The sequence below is a fragment of the Paramormyrops kingsleyae genome, chromosome 13, assembly GCF_048594095.1.
Source record: "Paramormyrops kingsleyae isolate MSU_618 chromosome 13, PKINGS_0.4, whole genome shotgun sequence".
NCBI classification, from domain to species: domain Eukaryota; kingdom Metazoa; phylum Chordata; class Actinopteri; order Osteoglossiformes; family Mormyridae; genus Paramormyrops; species Paramormyrops kingsleyae.
The window spans coordinates 23,335,883-23,354,663 of record NC_132809.1 but is presented as its reverse complement, the minus strand read 5'-3'; the positions used below and the strand labels follow the sequence as shown (position 1 = coordinate 23,354,663).

General features: G+C 42.7%; 1 protein-coding gene across 2 annotated transcripts; it reads left to right on the top strand.

The window, feature by feature from the left end:
* Positions 1 to 814: 814 nt before the first annotated feature.
* malt3 (MALT paracaspase 3) lies at positions 815 to 18,512 on the top strand. Of its 2 annotated transcripts, XM_023811212.2 has the most exons (16): positions 815 to 903; positions 1,051 to 1,094; positions 2,074 to 2,160; positions 2,263 to 2,387; positions 3,098 to 3,239; positions 3,437 to 3,612; positions 5,291 to 5,381; positions 6,145 to 6,180; positions 6,458 to 6,661; positions 8,695 to 8,872; positions 9,002 to 9,076; positions 9,302 to 9,429; positions 11,292 to 11,441; positions 12,102 to 12,256; positions 16,962 to 17,078; positions 17,174 to 18,512. In XM_023811212.2, exons 3-16 carry the CDS (start codon positions 2,109 to 2,111, stop codon positions 17,504 to 17,506), a joined length of 1,962 nt encoding a protein of 653 aa, XP_023666980.2. In that variant the 5' UTR covers positions 815 to 903; positions 1,051 to 1,094; positions 2,074 to 2,108; the 3' UTR covers positions 17,507 to 18,512. The 2 variants fall into 2 exon arrangements, with proteins under 2 accessions (XP_023666980.2, XP_023666981.2); XM_023811213.2 differs by lacking the exon at positions 1,051 to 1,094 and having other exon boundaries at positions 866 to 1,003.
* Positions 18,513 to 18,781: the final 269 nt, after the last annotated feature.

Genomic DNA, 18,781 nt, shown 5'->3' with positions numbered 1-18,781 from the left:
GAAAAGGACGGGCAATGGTTGCACAGAACGAACCCTGTCACACCTTTTTATGGGCCTATAAGTTGTTTTTTTTGTAAAATATTAATTAGTGGGCTTATATTTTTATGAATCAAATTATATCCAATTGTCCAATTAAACGATCATTTAAAAGAAACACAAGAAACGTAAAATTATTCTTTGAAGAAATAACTTTTTTTTCTGAAATTTATAACAAAACATTTTTCTTTTGCAAGCGAAACACGTACTGCTCTTGGACTTGTAGTTTCTGCTATAAAGCATCAAGTTTTCATGTCAAGATTGTCATCTTCATAACAAGAACAAATGTTAATAAATAATTCATAAATAGGCAAATAAACAAATGAATAAATTAGCAAATGAACATATATATGTATATAAAGACATATTTAGATAGATAGATAGATAGATAGATAGATAGATAGATAGATAGATAGATAGATAGATAGTCGTAGTCTGATTTTGTAATCCTTATATAATACAGATGCCACCAGGAATAACAAGAATCCTGGTTGACGTTCAGGAAAAAATGATCTGAAGACTTTTCGCCTCATTTTAACTGGTGAAATCATGCCCTGAATCATAATACAGGACACATCAATGTTTTCTATACTAAACCGTTTAACGAAGTACTACTGTTTTAGAGAAAGCGTCTCGAATATAAATATGACACATGAAATAAAACACTGAGTCTTGTTCCACGTTTCTTTGTGAGTTTTGGTATAACAAAAATATAACTTTTTGGCACCAATATACAAGATGATACGGTAATAGGAGTGGTTACACATGGTTTCCGGAAAGGGGAGGTTTTTTTTTGGGTGAGAGAAGAGATTTGTGTTAGTTGTTGGTTGTTCTATAACCAACTGTACTGGAAGTTTCAGTAGAAAGGTAAATTAATTTCACCTGAATATACTGCCGTATAGTAGCGCAGACGTAACAGTAATGCTTTTAATAATGTCTCCTTGTGTGCTGTGGCGTCTTGCAGCTGGTATGTATTGAGAAAAATATTTACCAAGTTTGTTTCTGACTGTGCAGGTGTACTTCGCTAACTTTCTAACTTTCAACGTCAGACGTGTGAAGTAAGTAGAAGTCGAATAATAAAATTGTTACCTGCTGCGTGTGTCTTTTTTAGGGTTGTTCAGTGTTGTTTCGTTTGCTGTCTGCGGGATTTAGTATCTATCATATTCCACTGAACATATAGGGTATTTATTGGTAATGAGAATAAAGCCGAAAATCTATAACATTTAAAATGTTTTGTTAAATTTCGTTGAATTCAATTTTGGGTTTGATGTTAGTAATGTAATATTTGGTTGTAAAGATACATTGTATACATCTATAAACCCTATTATAATATTTATATATTGGATATAAAATGGTTATATGATTATAAATACTAGCAACGCACTTATGTATTTTTATTTGTGTGTGTTACTATTATATAATGATATTTAAGCTTTTTTGAGTATATAAATGAGTCATAAAATTTTAATTTTAAATTTAGCTATTCAATATTCCATAGAAAATGGCATAAAAGTTTGAAAGTTAAATGATCTGCACAGCTGAGTGAGGGAACTCATTAACCCAAGGTGACACATATCTGAGTACAGCGAGAGAGCTGTTGGGCTTTTGTGAATAGAAAGTCTCTATTGTCTGCGTGTGACTGTGTTGTTGGGCAACAAGACCAAAGAAGATACAAGTCAAAGTCTGACTGTAGATGGGGAACCGTCAAGTCTTCAGCATTCAGATATCAATATTAAATATGAGTTGTGTACATTACAGTATGTGTAAAGGCATCTGTAACAAAATGCAGAAGAAGAAAGGATATTTTCATGAAGTGTCATGTTTGTTTGTGTGATGCAATTTTGGAATGTAATTTATGAAAAAATGCTGAGTGAAGGATTTTTCACATAAAAGGATGTTTCTGTGATGGTAACCATGGAACACTGTGGAAAGTACAGTATGTCACATAAACCCAAATATTGCCTTTCTAACTGTACAGTTGAGTGAGTGTGTAGTTTGTGCTGTAAATGCATTGCATATATTTCTTTGTTTTGACAGGTGGCACAATGTAGTGACATCTGAGGCTGGTGTTCATGGTCCAGTGTCTCTCATTCCACAGCAAAGTGCTGAAAATCATGATAAATGGTAGGCATTCCTCCATAATAATCTGTGCACTGAGCGTTTCAACTAATACAAAAGGAAACCCAATGCAGATGAATATTGTCCTCCTTTACCGTCTTTTGGCAGAAATTGTGATAGTTCAGCAGCCCCTGTCCGTGTGTGTCCCATACAATTACACGGTCACTCTGAGTGTTCGGGCTGTGGGACTGGACCCATTACAGTACCAGTGGTTCCAGTCTGAAGAGGAAGTGGTGAGTTACCAAAAAAATTCTGCAATAGTCATAAGCCTGGAACGCACCAAGCCGATCTTTGGCCTTTGGAAGCTGTTGGGGTGGCCGTGAGAGTCGGTGACTGCCCATCGTGCCCGCATGAGCGGCATGGTCGCCGTGAGAGTCGGTGACTGAACATCGTGCCCGCGTGAGCCGCATGGTCGGACACAGTTGGTCACAGTTGGCACTGTTTTGCCCGACTTAGCATGTTGAATTAGCATCAGAGCTAGTAGGAGAAACTGAGCTCTCTGATTGGGCTGTATGTCAACCACCACTTCTAGGCATGCTTATGTGTTCCAGTAGAGATTTTCACAATCAACAGATGCCGACCAGTCATCGGTATTGGTTGGTGTTAGCGTTTTGCCATCGGCTTGATGTGTACCCAGATTTTTATGCGTGACATTCATTAATCATCATGCAGAATATATCAATGCTCTTTCTCATCTATCTGTCAGTGGCTTTTCCCTGGTCAGGGTCGTATTCCAGGTAGCTTAGGGCACCAATCAGGGGTAGATCCCAGATGGCATGCCAGTCCCTCATATGGCACACACATGCTTACACATGCACACACATACACACAATCTGGGCAGTTTAGAGAAGCATAATGCACTGTACTGGTTGTTGGGAGCCTAACCCTGACTTGCTGTCTCTTTGCAAGTGGAGAACTTAATGGCTTGGGCTGTTTTTCCAAGGTTCCCGGTGGTACAAGGTCAGATTTGGTCATCAGCGCTCACAGGAAGCAGTACTTCGTGTGCCGAATCAACGACCAGCAGAACAACTTCGTGTTCAGCAACTGGGTGAAAGTGAAGGTGTTAAAGGCTGAAGTTTCTCCAGGTATTGATCCTGGATCTTGGTGTTCCAAGCGAGTTTTTCTTAAAGCTGAGAACAGTAACAAGGCATCGCATAAACATTTGTTTTTATGTTGGTCTGTCCAGTCAAAGACCAAACCAGGTTTCATTTAAAATGTTAAAGTCTGTAGGGTTCTTTGATCATGCTGATCTCTCAGTATCTGTGTGACACCTCTTCCACAGGCCTTCATGCATCGTGGCGGGGGGAACCCCATATCGCTCTGCAGCCTGAGTCGCAGAGGGTCCAACGCAGGGGCCGCGTCACACTGCAGTGCTGGGCTTTCGGGATCCCAGCTCCGCAGTTACAGTGGTACCACAATGGGCTGTTAATGCCGGGAGCGACAGCTGAGACCCTGGAGGTAAGACTGCTTTGGTCGGGAGATCCTGCCGGAGAGACTGCAGTAGCACGTGGAGGAGCAGCATTTGAGGTGTGAAGTAATGAAGTGCAAGTACTTCATTACTGTACTTAAGTAGGTTTTTTTTCCTGGATTTGTTCTTAACTCTTGCATCTTCTCCTTTCACTTCGCCCTTCACTATATTTCTGAGTCAAATAATGACTTTTAGTCCAGTATAGTCTGCATGAGATCATTGTTTCTCATTTAATTAAAAACCTTACAGTAGGGCTGCACGATTCTGGGCGAATCACGATTTGTTTCTGTTTTACTCAGGAGTATATCACTTTCTTTTATTGTTTTGCATTGCATATTCTCTTTATGGAGATGGAACAAACAATATGTAGAGAGAGACAATATATATCGATTAATATACTTATATTTCAGAGTTAGCACCACCAGAGGTAAAGACACAACTACTAATGTAATGGAGATGACAGCATTGGACAATCAGCCATTTTCTATAGTGTAGGAGGAGGATTTTCTTCAGCTCAATCACAGCTTATAAGGCGTCTAAAAATACCAGCCTGCGAAATGTTTATAATTCCTTATTAAATCTGGCGTGTAGATCGATCTTGAACTTTCTAGAGAATAAAAATGTCACTCTGCTTATCTGCACCAGCAAGCTTGACACATTCAACTGCTTTTCCGGAATAAAAAGAAAATATTCGCTTATCCTCTTGCAGTTCAGTTTTGCTTATTGTGATGCACTGTAACTTGCACAACATTGTTATATTCAAACTTGTCTTTAATGCATTTAAAAGGATAAGTTGTTTTTTTGTAAGGTAAATAGATTTGAAAGAATTTTACTTTTTACTTTTGATATTTCAAAAACAAGGCATTTGCTACTTTTGGTAAATTACTGGATAATTTACTTGAGTAATATTTTGGTGGAGTGTCTGTAATTTTACTTATGTATGGAAATTGAGTAAATTGAGAAATTGGACGGGTATAGATGTCACTGAGATGGTGCAGGTGAGACTGATGTAGGATGGGGAAGGACGTCACTGAGACTACATGTGAGACGTAGGTTGAGGTTCAAAGTCATTGGGACGGTACAGGTGAAACTGGTGTAGCATGGGGATGGATGTCAATGAGACGGTCTAGGTGAGCATGGTGTAGGTTGGGGATGGACGTCAATCAGACGGTACAAGTGAGACTGATGTAGAATGAGGAGGGACGTCAATCAGATGGTACAGGTGAGCATGGTGTAGGTTGGGATTCAAAGCCATTGAGACGGTACAGGTGAGACTGGTGTAGAACAACAGAGACATCACTGAAGCTGTACAGGTGACATTGATGTAGGATGGGGATGGACGTCAATGAGACCATTTTGCATTATTAATCAGACAAAATAAGCTGCATCAAATCAAGAGTGACATTTTCAAATTCTCTAACTGGTTTTAGTTGCTGTTGTATTATTGTTTACGTTTTTGTTGTTTTGCTTGTTGTTAGGTGGTAATGATAGTAATAATTTAAGAATTAGGTAGTCCAATAGAATATCCAATTATCTAATGTCCAGGTGAGTTTGATGCTAAAGATATGTAGTATGTATAGTAGCAGTATATGTGAAATATTATAATTCACTAAATTTGTTACTGAGCAAATCCTTGTATTTTATTGTAATGTATTTTTTTGCTTGCAGATTGAAAACGCAGATGAAGAGCATGCAGGGTCTTACCTCTGCTGTGCATCAAATGTCCTTGGAGAGAAGTGGACAGAGTCAGCTGAGATAGGTAGGAAATGTGCAGGATATCTGGTCAGTTTGGGGCCCAGTGACATCATGGGGGAACCCGAGTATGTGTGGCCCCCGACCGCACGGCTACCTTGAGGGGGCCCCCTGGTCGTGGTTTGACTGGCTGATTCTCTGGTGGATTATGTTCCTGGGAACGTATTTGGGGCTGGAATAGCAGATGACTGACCCCACATTTGTCGGAGGGAGGAAAGAAACTCTCTGGCTTGCCATTTTGTTTCCTTAATTGGGGGAACTTATTTTAAAATGGGCAAAAAGCCAAGCATGCATATTTAGTCCCCTTTTGCTAGGAGCAGCTGAGGACAGCAGTCAGTCCATTAAACTGACCTTTTCTGCGAAGAATTAAGAGCAAAGCTGTTGTGAAAACGTTTACGCTGCGTACATCACGTGATGTGTTGTTTTTTTATAATGCCATTTAATGGGTATTTCCACCAGAAGCCATGAGGGTACTTTCCCTTTAAGGTCTTGCAGTATCAGGGAACACTGGAATAGTTTATTCAGATCTGTGAATATTTGCACAGCAGGGTGATGCAAAGTGAAAACGGCACTTAAAATATGTACTTCCCCAATTTCAGCCTTATATTATTTTGTACTCTGTCAAGTACATGCAATACAGATTTACTAGAGTCACGCCACAGCTGATCACTTTCTCCAGGTTATTGGTCAAAATCACTGGTTTCTGAAAAGAGGTAAATAGTTACACTGTGAAGTTTGACCGGATGTTTCTCTCATTTATTGTCCCTTAGTGCTTCCTGAAAACATCACCTTAAAGAGACTCGCTGGTAAGTTAGCTGCTATTAGTGGCCTAAATTTCATACAGGAAAAGTGACAGTGCAATATATATTCAGTGTGTGTATATATATATATAAAATATTTATTTCCCCCTCCATTAGTCACTGCATAGCTATAGTCTGATGCAAGATTTAATAATTATTCCCATCTGCCATCTGTATTGTTCCACATTTTTTGTTGGTTAAAGGCCAGTCTTGGATAAAGATTTGAATTAGACGTTGCGTAGGGTCTAGGTAACCTGGTTGCCCTTATTCTTACCTACTGTAGCGACTGACAAAGTGGCTTTGCTGATCGGCAACCTAAACTACCAGCACCATCCTGTGCTGATGGCCCCCGTGGTGGATGTGCACGAGCTGTCCAACCTCCTGCGGGGGCTTGGCTTCAGGGTGGTGTCTCTGCTGGACCTCACCAAGGCCGAGATGCTGGCGTCCATCGAGAAGTTCCTGCAGCTGCTGGACAGGGGGGTATACGGTACGTTTTAACGACAGGACGCAAACGGAGCCTTTCCCACTGCACAGGAAGTAATGCATTTGTCAAGAAGGCAAGCCGATTCATTGATGTAGATTTGTTTTTTTTTTGTTTGGTTTGTTTGTTAAGGGTTGTGAAACCTTTTCTCACCTCCTGTAATAGTAGCAGTTCTGTTGTGATGTCACATACAGGGAAATGTCAAAACTTCCTTTTGCCATTCTTGTTGGTATAATACTTCTGTGATTTTAAAGGCATGAATCAGCTGGTATGTACTGCAGTGTTAGCACTGGCACTGTGTCAGTCTGGGACCCCCCCCCCCCCCCCATTCCCTGAGAAAGGGCACAGCCTTTATCATGCCTGTTTAAAATGGCAGTTTTTGCCATTAAAGATTATTTCACTTGTGTTCAGAGAAATAGTGGCAGTTCCTTTTAATGAGAAATCAGTTTGGTTGGATTCCATGAATTTTTTGCAGTAGCTCTCTGTGTGGGAGACTTCTTTCGAGGCTTTTGGTGAGTTTGGCGACCAAAAATGGAAAATATAAGTGAGAAGAAAAAAGCACCAGACTGCTTCTGTCATGTGCTTGCTAAAAAATGCTGAATATACTGAATTTTGTGTGTGTGTGTGTGTGTGTGTGTGTGAGAGAGAGAGGGGGGAGGGGAGAGATATATTCTTTCACAATATCAGTTCCTACTCTTGTAGTAATCTTTACATAATACAAAGTAACAGGTTTTGAGACAAACCCTCCATTATTATTTATAGCGCCTTTCACAACAGAGTCACCCCAAGGCGCTGTACATGGGTGTGCTGATACAACATCATTAAGAGAGAATCATACAAAAACAGGGAAAAGGAAAGACAAAGAAATGAGAGATCATAAAGTAAAATGAAGCCACCAGTTGTTACAGATCATACTAAGAGCATTTCTACTCCTGGTGTTTCGTCTGTGAAAATAAAGCCCATTGACTGTATTTTCCCTTTTGAAAACATGGGGACACACTGAAATGAATACGATGCGAACAGACATATCAATATATCAGCATATAGCTATCAGAGAGATCCTTTGGATGCTTGTGCCTTAGGGTCAGTGGAATACCAGTAAGATCCAGATATATGGCAGACCCTAAGTGAGTGTCTCCAATTAGTGAAAACGTTTTGGTTTGAAAATGTCCGTAACAGAGCTTCTGCAATACATGCCGATGTGACATGACCATAAATAGTTCTTGTCATTTCCTCTGAGTCAGTAGCTCACTAAATCGCTACTACAGAGTGATTCTGCTTTGATACGGTTGCACGCTACTGAGCTCTTCTGACTGGCTGTTCTCGGGGCTTGTGCTATGCAGCAGAGCTGAACTGATTGGCTCTTTTAGGTCCTTTGCTCTGCCGCAGTACCATTCTAAAGCAGTTATGAGCAAACATACCTGTTTTTTGTGTAATCCGGCAGTGACGTCAAACAAAATGTCAGAACTGAAAGCATGATTTAGAAATAAAAGGTAATGTATATGTGACTATATTTGTGTTTTCTATCATCAGGTAATTGCGCAATAAGAATGCAGCACTTTGCATTGAAGTTGCACAGTATCCTGTGTAATTATTACTGAATATTAAATATTTCTGGAAAAGAATTGCAAATTCAAAATTCTTCCCTTATGATACTAATCTTGGCTTTAAAAATGGCAGCACTCCCTCCCAGGAGTAACCCCCCCCCGCCCCTCGATGGGCATATTTACCGCATTGTTAACTGCATATTACATGATTGGTTTTATTACATTTCTGAATCATGAGCTGAACTTAATAGATGCTGGGATTGGCTCCAGCTTCCCTGTGACCCAGATGGATAAAGCAGTATAGATAATGGATGGATGGAGCTGAACTTAATAATTAATGACGACTGTTATTCTGACACACGGAAATAAAAGGAGACGGGCTTCAAAATGACAGTGACATGCAGATGTCCGGGCCTTTGTGGTTATTTTGTGTGCATCTGTGTTTCAACACTTCAACCAACCTTCCTCCACCGATATGCCCCCCCCCCCCAGCCCTCTTCTACTACGCAGGGCATGGGTACGAGTGCTCGGGGAGAAATTACTTGGTGCCCATTGATGCCCCGCAGCCGTACCGCCCTGAGAACTGCATCAGCGTGCAGCGGGTGATGCGGCGCATGCAGGAGAAGCACACGGCACTCAACGTGGTCCTGCTGGACACCTGCAGGAAGTGGTACGTGGCGCTGTCCGCAGAGCGTTTCCAGCCGCCGCCACTGACGTGACCACCCCCTTTGATTAACTCCCAGTCCTCGTCTTATTGGTAACTGTGGCATGTGTCTGACAGGCATTTTGGTTTTCTCAGGTATAACCAGCACTGTGTCCCATCAGAAATTAAGTCCCTTGACCCTTTGGGCAACACTGTGTATGGATTTGCCACGTGAGTGAAAGGAGGGGAAGTGATGCCTTGGATATGCTTTGGGAGACAATTTCATGGGGGGGTGGAGCTTTGGCCAGGTGGGCCGCTACATACGTTATATATATATATATATATATATATATATATATATATATATATATATATATATATATGGTCAGCTACTAAATATTAGAGGGGGTGTGAGGCTCACAAGAGGGAGGTATTAGATGTGTGCTCTGCTTCCAGGTGCGAGGGTGCAGAGGCATTCGAGGTGCAGGACGGCAGCCGGAGCACAGGAGTGTTCACCAAGTACCTGAACATGAACATCCTGCGTCCTGAGAAGATCACGCGTGTCCTGGAGCGGGTGTCCGAGGGTCAGTCTCCTCATCCGGCCTTCTGTACTCACGAAGCTGAACCCGCCCGCCCATCTCGGGGGCAACCTGTGCGTCTGTAAGCTGGGCGACACGCACGATCGCAGCGCGATAGGGGGAAGCACAGCAATGATAGTGGCCTGCCTTCGTCGTCTGCGTTCTCTTTGACCTGTCCTGCCGTTTACGCGGTATGTTAATTCCCCTCCGTATCACGGTTTACAGGGGTGACTCCAGGGTTATTTGTGGAACTTGTGTTTTATGATTTCCTTTTTTTGCCGGATGTTTACATTTTAAAATTGTTATACCACTGTTTAGGCACTGTGTTTTTTTCATTTTTACTTTCTCTGTGGGTGTCATCCATTTTTACAGCCGGCTCCTTATCGGGGGCTACCCAGGTTTAGTGTCCGCAGCAGTTAACAGGGCAGTTAGGGTGGGACAGCAGGAGGTCATGGACTGTGTGTGTTTTTGGATCTGCTTTGGCAGTTGGAGTGGAGTGACTGGTCTTGGCTCGTCCATCCTTATGGAGGTGCGAGACTGGCGGGTTGGGAGAAGATTTTGTTGCTGTTTTCTGAGTCTCTATGGTTACGTGGCTGCATGCCGGGAACAGGGGCGTTGTGACCTCATCTCCTGGTTATTCACACCCCCCATCCTCCTTGCTGTTGAAACCCGAGCCCCCGCGTCCCAGGGACAGCTGCTCTCGCTCACTCCATGGTCGCCACACGGGGGCCACGGACCGGGCACCGGGCACAGCTCAGAGCACGGTGCAGTGCCAAGGACGCGGCCCGCGTGGGCATCCGGAACCTGAACCTCCATTCCGGAGCCGCTCCCAGGTCCAGATGCTTCAACGATGATTAAAAGGCCAAGGTTCCCCCAAGCCGCACTTACCTCTGACGTTAACGAGTTCGTAAGAGAAAACGCCGGTGTTCAGGCTCCTCGTTTATCAGGCTGCTCGGCACACATTTTTTCTAGAGCTTAACACACAATAGTACGTTTTATCTTATCCAGATTCATATTGCACTGATATAAGCTCTACAGCCCTTCCGGATTCCAGCCGTTTCTCTGTTGCAAGCTGCTTGACCAGTTTGCTCGTCCCTTATGATGCCTATAATTATTCCATTCATTTTTTTTTTTTCTTTGTCAAGAGAGCCGCAAGATTCCGAAGATTTTTTTTTCCCTTTTTTGGCCAAAGTTACATCACCCTACATGATTGTATTATTTAAATGTTTATTTAAAGAGAGTAAAACTAGCGCAATCTTTTAGCGTTCATGGTAAAATGAGAAACTCATCGCTGGGCACTTGCCTGTCAGTACACTTTGTGAACTCGGAGGAGCTGTGTCCTTAAAATGAGGCCTGAATGGAGAGAGGTTGCTGGGTGTCCATTGTGGTGCACTGTGGGACAACCCTGCTGCTCTGTCAGAGCCGATCCCACCCGGGGAAATGTACCCATGGGGGGGGGGGAGCTGCTTCTCAGTTTGCTTAAAATATCTGTAAACCAGGGAGTAGATTTTCCACTGAGCTGCTTGTCATCTTTCAAAATGACAAATGTGACTCAAGCAAGAGGATCCTGTATCATTAAGGAAATATACTTTATTTTTTTCCCATTTTTTTAGAGGTCAAACAGATTAACATTTCACTGTCTAAGGAAGTGTGCTTAGATGTCAAGTGTGGTTTGCAGTTACTTCTGCCCCCTGAGCCCCCGTGTCATGGATGACCGTGTGTTTGAGGTGAGCCACAGGGGAACGCTCAGGCTTAACTACGAATCAGGAAGGAAGCATCTCCACCACCTCCCCCCACTAGTGACGCCCACATCGTGTTCCTCCACAGCACCGCGGACGATGACGTAATCGCTGTCCCTCCTCCTCCAGATCTGGGTAGGGACCCCCTGGTAACTGGGAAGCAGGTGATGGAGATCCGCCACACGCTGAAGGACCCACGCTCGCTGGCGGACCCCATCAGCGCCGCGGGGCACACGGGCGAGCTGCTTCTGCGGGACCTGTGCTGGAAGCAGGCCAACGGTGGGTCTGTGGGTCTTCAGCCCCGGGGGAGCTTCCCGACCCGGGCTGGGCTTGGCGTCGAAGCTGTGGTTCCTGTAGCCCTGAACTGGCGAGTAGCTTAGGCTGAGAAAGTCTCAGCCTAAGCTGTGTGTCTGTCACTATTATGCCCCCCCCCTTGGTAGACCACTTAACCACATGCTTTGTTTACTAAGCACAAACCCTGAGAAGCTTGTAAAAAGTCAAAACGACCGCCGCCAACTCCATGCCCTAAATGATGACCCGGGAGATTCCCAGGACTGGGGATTATAGAGTCCGCTTCAAATGAAAGGTTGAAGAGCACCACCCCTTCTAAGGGCCCTGATCAGACACCCCCACATTACACTTTGATCTTGAACCGAGGTATATGCAGCGATTTCTGGGTTGAGTCATGGTGAAAGTTGTGGGAGGAGGGCCAGCATGGAAATGGGGGCATTTGGCATGACAGGGAATTTTCATTTATTTTTATTTGTATGTAGAAATTGATTTTTAAGACCATGCACTCGGCTGGTGGACTTGGAAGTGTCACCTGTACAGAGGGAGACCCAGCGAGCCGTTTGGATGAACCCGAAATCTCCTCCGTTTGCCTGCTTATCACCTCAATGTTGACCTCTGATGGTCGTGCCGTGGTCTCGTCCTCCTCAGATTTACCAGCCCAGCGTTTAGTGAGCTTCCCATGTGGCGCAGTGGTGGAGCTCAGCTTCTCTGCACTCTTCTCCAACGTCCTGGTGGTGTTCGCCACGGTGAAGGACACTGGATCCCAGGCCCAAGACTGCTCCGTTGCCCTGAGAAGTTCCCCTGTAAGTGCAGCTCTGCTGTCCACTTCCTGTTGTGAGTCAAAGCAGGAGAAACATGTAGAAGAAACAACAATATGTTGTGATTATAACCCTAGATGTTGCTCCCTGTGCTTGCAGTGTTGCTTTGACCAAGCTCATGTGTTTTTCATGAGCTTCACAGTCAGTATGAAAAGCCAGATAGGAGATTAAGTTTTGATATTTCAGAAAGTGCATTTTCCCAGCTCTTCTGCTTCTGCTGTGGCCCACATCATTGCGGTTTGCTTGGCAGTAAACAAGCAGACATGGTCACTAAGAAGCACTCAGTTCACATACACAGAAATTTTTACCTCCACTGTCTGACCTCTAACCTGTCTTGTATGATCATGTAATAAGTGTGACAAAGTGAATGACACAATTACATTAATAACAAATGATGAAATTATCCCTTTTGCAAATGGTGCAACAGTCAGTTTTAAAAGCCGGTAGGACCAGATCATTTATACAAGGTGTCCTATTGGGCATAATGGGCTGACCCACCTTCCTTTAGTTGTATTGTCTCTCTTTGAGCTCCCTTTGTCATGTTTATCATCTTCCTGGCTATTTAACTAAGGCTTTTGTATTGAAATCTAATCTTAAAAACATTTTGATTATTTTGACTGTTTGTAACAATTTATAATAATGTATGAAGTTTAAACCTTGTTATTTGTTCAGTCCATTTCGGTGTCCTGTTTTCCGCCATGAATATAGCTCTGATTGCTGGCATGGCGATAAAAGTCAATGTAACTAATCTCAGCTGTTTGGTGGCAATATTCTGAGATTCGGGTTAATTCTGCGCTGCTTTGCTCTGATTCTCCTGTGCTGTGGCATTGATATCTGCAGACCTGGGCTTCAATTTGAGTTTCTTTTCTTCTTTTTCAGTACTTGTGTAGCTTTTAGGGGTTTTGGCTTTTTTTAAGGAATGAAGAACTGCCCGATTATCTTCAAAAAACCTTTTTGAATGGCATGTCTTTGAAGTTTGGTATAAGAGCCATGCTGGTTTAGGTTGCTGTGGATGTAGTAATTGATAACCAGCTCCTTCCAGTAGAAGAGCAGCTCCAGTCCATTACACAGCCTCTTCTCCTCTGTGTCTGGCAGGACACCACACCTGCGCAGCTCCTGCACATTTATATGCAGTATAAATACAAGGAAGCCCAAATATATAAAATTTTAACTCCTTATTTCGAGAAAGTTACATGCAGTTGTTTTAAAACACAAGTTTATGCAGTGTGTGACATTAATACTTCCAAGCACGTGTAATTGACTGTGTAATCTTTAATATATATATATATATATATATATATATATATATATATATATATATATATATATATATATATATAACATTAAATATAGTAACTATATAAAGTAAAGCTGAAAACTTTCTCAGCAGCACTGATATAGAAAAGGAAAACGAAAGCAGGATATTGCTCAACGCTATGGTTAAACTGTTAAAAACATCAGATAATGCTATCATTTCCTCCTGCATACTGACCCCTAGCGGAGAGATAAATGTACAACAGTTTGGCGATGACGGTGATTTAAAAAGTTAAGTTATTGTGGTTGTTCCAAAACAAACACAAAGGCAGGACGAGATTATTCAGAACCTGTACTGTCCTGTACACAGACACCCCACACATGTGGTAGAGCATGATTCTCAACCTGCAGCATCTATATAGTAAAGCAGAAAAATTTGCAAAACTGGCCAGCTCCCTCAAATACAACATCATGCCCACTACAATTTGACAATTGAAAATAATGTGATTGACGTATTTAAAATCAGAAACATTCTAACATTTAATTTTAACTATGAAATATAATTGTCAGCTTACATTTTATGATTTACTTATTCTTAATGAGGAACTTGGCAGCCTCCTTTTAATAACTTTGGTGTAAATGCCTACATTTTCTAAATGCCTCTAACTTTGAGAGCAGTTCATTGCACAGGACACACACAGCTTGCGCTCACCATGTCTAACCGTGTAGGTAAATCCATAGTTGCGAAAATGTGGGTCTTATGTCAGTTATATTGGAGGGACGTTCCCCTGGGCCGGTGCTGCTGGGGCTGGAGGCGGCTTGCCAGTAGAACTTAAAAAAAATTGTCCATTTTCCTAATTGTGCTAGCTAATGTTGTCAGTGGGACCAACATGCAAGAGCTTAGCAGAGCAATCAAGTGTGCAGTGCATTCTGCAGTCAATGCCAGTCAACGCATACCGAATGAGTCTGGCTTGGGATGCCAGTGCATTGAAATTAAACATCTGCGGATCGGTTTGTATGACAGTAAGTTAGTAAGTAAGTAAATAAGTGCTTTATAAATACAGTTTTTTCTCAGACAAAAGTGCTGTACAAGTCAAATACAGTAAAAAAAAACTGTACAGTTCATGTACAATGACATCTACAGTATGGATTTAAAAAAAAAAAAACTTGTTTAAATAAAGTTTTACGGCTACAGTTACAAGAATCATCTGTATCAGCTGCACGGACAAAAGGAAAAGGATGATTCCAATTCCTCGGGGCAAGAGACTGGAAGGCATGACACCACGAGTCTTTAACCTGGTGTGTGGAACAACTAACAGCCCTTCTGAGATCTGAGCACTTGAGCGGTTTTATAATTTAGTGTGAGTGGTTGAGTATTCAATAGTTTTGCGCTAACCAACTGCAGATTCGTTTTATATTGGTTAAATTGGGGGAACCGGGATCGGCATTTAGGAAATGGCTATTTAAGAAATGTTTGGATTTCCAACTCGTGACCCTTTCAGAACTTGCCACGACCCAAATTTAGTTTGCGACCCATGAGTTGAGAAACAATGTGGTAGAGCTTGCGGGCCCTGATGGACTACAAGACTGGACCTGACAATCTTCCCAGTTCCCGGGGAAAGTGCATCCCAGTTGGCAGATGTCCTTATAGACATCTTCAACATTTTCTTGAGTCATGTTGTTCTTTCATCCCTCAAAACAGCCAAAAGAAAAAGTCATCAATATCAGCACTAAACAGCTACTGTCCTGTGGTACTTACACTTGTCATCTCTAAGTGCTTTGAAGGACTGGTCATGATCCAGATCAAAGGCTGCCTCCCCACCTGATTATACTGCCTCCAGTTTGCCTACTGTTGCAGCCGGTCCACAGAGAACCCCATGTCCAGTGCGTTCCAACTAGCACTGACCCAGCAGGACCACAAGAACAATTACGTCAGAATGCCCTTCATAGACTTTAGCTCAGCATTCAACATTGTTGACACACAGAAGCTCATCAGAAATCTGGACACACTTGGTCTCAACGAATCTCTCTAACTGGATACAGGACTTTCTAACTCATAGACAACGGTCTGTCCCCAGAACAGGATTTACAGAGTCCTCCTCAAATGAAAGCTTGAATGGTGACAGGATATCCAGACCTCCCACACTCAGCACCGCTGCCCCGCGGGGACGTGTCATCAGCCCACTGCTATTTACCCCGCTGACACATGACCGCTCCACTGCTCAAGGCTTCAGGAAGTTCAGCATAGCACACACTGTTCATCGATGGCTCCACTGTGGAAGTACTAAAAGGCGCCAAGTTCCTCAGGGCATATATATGCAGATGACCTCACACGAACCAGCTATATTACCTACCAGACCAAGAAGGCACACTTCCTCTGTCACCTGCACTTCCTCCTTCGATTGAGAAGAGAATGTCTCCTTCCTCCAGTTCTCATAGCTTTCTGCAGAGGAACCATAAGCAGCTACATCACCATCTGGTACAGGAACCACCAAGCCTCAGACTGCAACACCTTCCAGTGAGGAAGCAGAGAAGGTCATTGGACCCTCTCTACCCACTGTCATGGACATATACAACAAACGCAGCAGCAACAGGGGCCTTTCAATCACACATGACCCGTCAAACCGCCTGCTCACCCCCTTTCATCTGGAAGAAGGTTCCGGAGCATTCGGTCCACCATCACCAAGCTCGCGGCAGTGATTCCTCCAGGCTATCAGGCTCCCTTCTACCCAAAAAATGCTGATACAGAAAAGTCTCCACCTGCATATTAGCACTGCAATGTGGTGATTTTTTTTGGATTATTTTTGTTTTATATATATTTTGCACTGAGTACTGTCTTGCACTTCCGTTTTCTAGTACTAATTGCATGGGATCATCCTTGTTGTTGTGTGCTCTTGTGTGATTTTATTATTTTTTAGTATCCCACAGTGTTTGTTGTTCAGCTGTTCTTTATTCTAGCTGCCAACGCTCTGGACAATCACTTTTTCCTTTCATGCGTGAAATGACAGTGAAGTGATTTGACTTGAATAATTGAAAACCATTAGTTTACTGTAGTAAAGCATCCCATTTTAAATCATCTGCTTACAGTATATGAACACATAATTAGCCTGATATAGGGGGGAAGAACCTCAGACTGCTCATGGGTCCAAATGAAATAATTGGTCTTATTTTGGCAAGCATTTCAAAACCAGCGGCATCCTGCATAACGATGACACTGCCCATCACATGAATACCCCTTGTTAATATATTTCTTTTTGTATTTCTGCACAGCCTTACTTGTCTTGGCACTTTGTCTTGAGTTTTGTGTTGTGTGTTTGTATCTGCACTCTTTATGTTCCTTTGCTGATGCATGCAAACAAATGCACACCGTGACCAATACAGTAAGTCGTTCTAAGTGGGATTTTAACGCTTCCTGCTGCTTTTGTGCTCACTGCAGGCACTGGAGGATATCTTCTCCATCGCTGGGTGGTCTGATGAAATGAACACTCTGCTGCTAACCAATACTGACGCTCCAGACTGCTGCCTGCGGTTGTGTGGCCTGCAGAAGCTCCAGGTGCGTAAGGAGACGTCTGCACACCCCTAATGCTTTCTGGTTCGGCTGGGTGTTTTTTTTTATTATTATTATTATTTGTTTTCTCCTTTTCACAGAAACCCCTGATGCTCACCGTGGAGCTGCACTACTCTCGCGTCAGGCAGCACCAACGGCTCACGGAGAGCAGGCAGCAGAACATAGGGCGCCCCCTGGTGGCCCGCTGCGAGTTGTATAAGAGGACAGTGGCGGAGGGGGCTGCAGCAGCGGCGGCGGTGGGCACCGTGCACACAGACTACAGGCCACGGCCCCGCCCACCATCATCACAGCCCTGTCGGCCTTCCACCCGGAAGGCGGAGAATGCTGTGACTAGGCCCGCTCAGAGTTCCTCCCCCAGGGACAATGAGCCAGAGGAAAATGATGAAAGTGAACCGTTGGGCTGGGCCCTCTGAAAGACGCTCAGGCATAGGGTCTGTACTGGAACCCTGTGTCAGTTCACTAAATACAAGGTTCATGTGCCACCTGGAAACCTTCTTCTTTATCTCCTCAAGAAACACCAGCACATTCAAAGTTGCTCATTGAGATACTCTTTTTGTCACTGAAATATGACTGTCAAGCTTCCCCCCCATGATTCTTATTTAAATCATTCCATTTAAAATTGAAATTAAATTATTTAGAGTAGTAACTTTTCTCAGATGTTTGTAATCTACATAAAATGTCTGCCCTTATAACACTGCTGTTATATGTGAATATAATCAGTTGTGTGTATATATATATTAGTGACTGATTTAATCATAGTATTTCATAGCTTGAACTGTGACTTAATCACAAATGTTTACAGAGATGTATCCTAGTTGGAGAGCCTTTATATGCACTTAATCGCAATGTTTGACAACTAATCTTAAACTTTTGTATGCCATTATTATCTGTAGCTAATTGCATACAATGATTTTAAACAAATTAGGTAGTAGGCAGTGTGCTATATTAAAGTGCGCCAACTGAAAAGTTTTTTTTTTTTTTTTTCGACGAGGATTTTTTGTGCCGTAGAGCTGGCCAGTTAACTTGAATCGGTCCACCGTAATATTAAGCCACAGAAATGGGTAAAAATGTATATGGCTTTAAAAAAAATTTTAAGTATCAGCTAAGCAACTACGAATGCAAAATACTTCATTGATATAAGTAATCCACTCAGTCTGTTCTCAATATATTTAGCATGTTTACTAAGGTCTACTCTGTGAAATGAGTATGATTTCAGAGAAACTCTAATGATCAGCTTACCTACCTTATTTCAATTCCATTTTGTGCACTCATCTCAGTGTTTTGTCTGAGATTTCAGCTGGATTTTTTTATTATTTCGGTATTGTAATATTTAGTGTTCGCATCTCAATGCAGAATGTATTTTTAAAATATTTGTTAGCTTTTCTTTGCAAAAATAAAAAGCCGTTTGCTCTTTCTAAAGTATCACTCATTTCTTTTTCTCTGTTCACCACCTCAGTAAAATACCATGCAGCTAGGTACTCAAATGACTCCGGTCCGCAGCCATACCGAAGCGCTATTTAACCTCCTCCCCCCCCCCCAGTTCACCGAAGCAGCACCTTGACTTTGCGACGTCGCTGATGGAATTGAAATCGTGGTAGACTTCTGTGCAATTCGAAGGAGGAGCCCTCTTTTCGAAAAAGCTGAATTATATGAGCAAATCAATACGAGCTTCGTAGTATTTCTTAATA

What these genes read in the sequence shown, in the direction of transcription:
- malt3 (XM_023811212.2), top strand. Translation starts at nt 2,109, where the DNA reads ATGGTCCAGTGTCTCTCATTCCACAGCAAAGTGCTGAAAATCATGATA. An exon ending in ACTGTGTATGGATTTGCCAC is followed by an intron (nt 9,077 to 9,301) that starts GTGAGTGAAAGG and finishes CTCTGCTTCCAG; the next exon opens with GTGCGAGGGTGCAGAGGCAT. An exon ending in GTGGCCTGCAGAAGCTCCAG is followed by an intron (nt 17,079 to 17,173) that starts GTGCGTAAGGAG and finishes TCCTTTTCACAG; the next exon opens with AAACCCCTGATGCTCACCGT.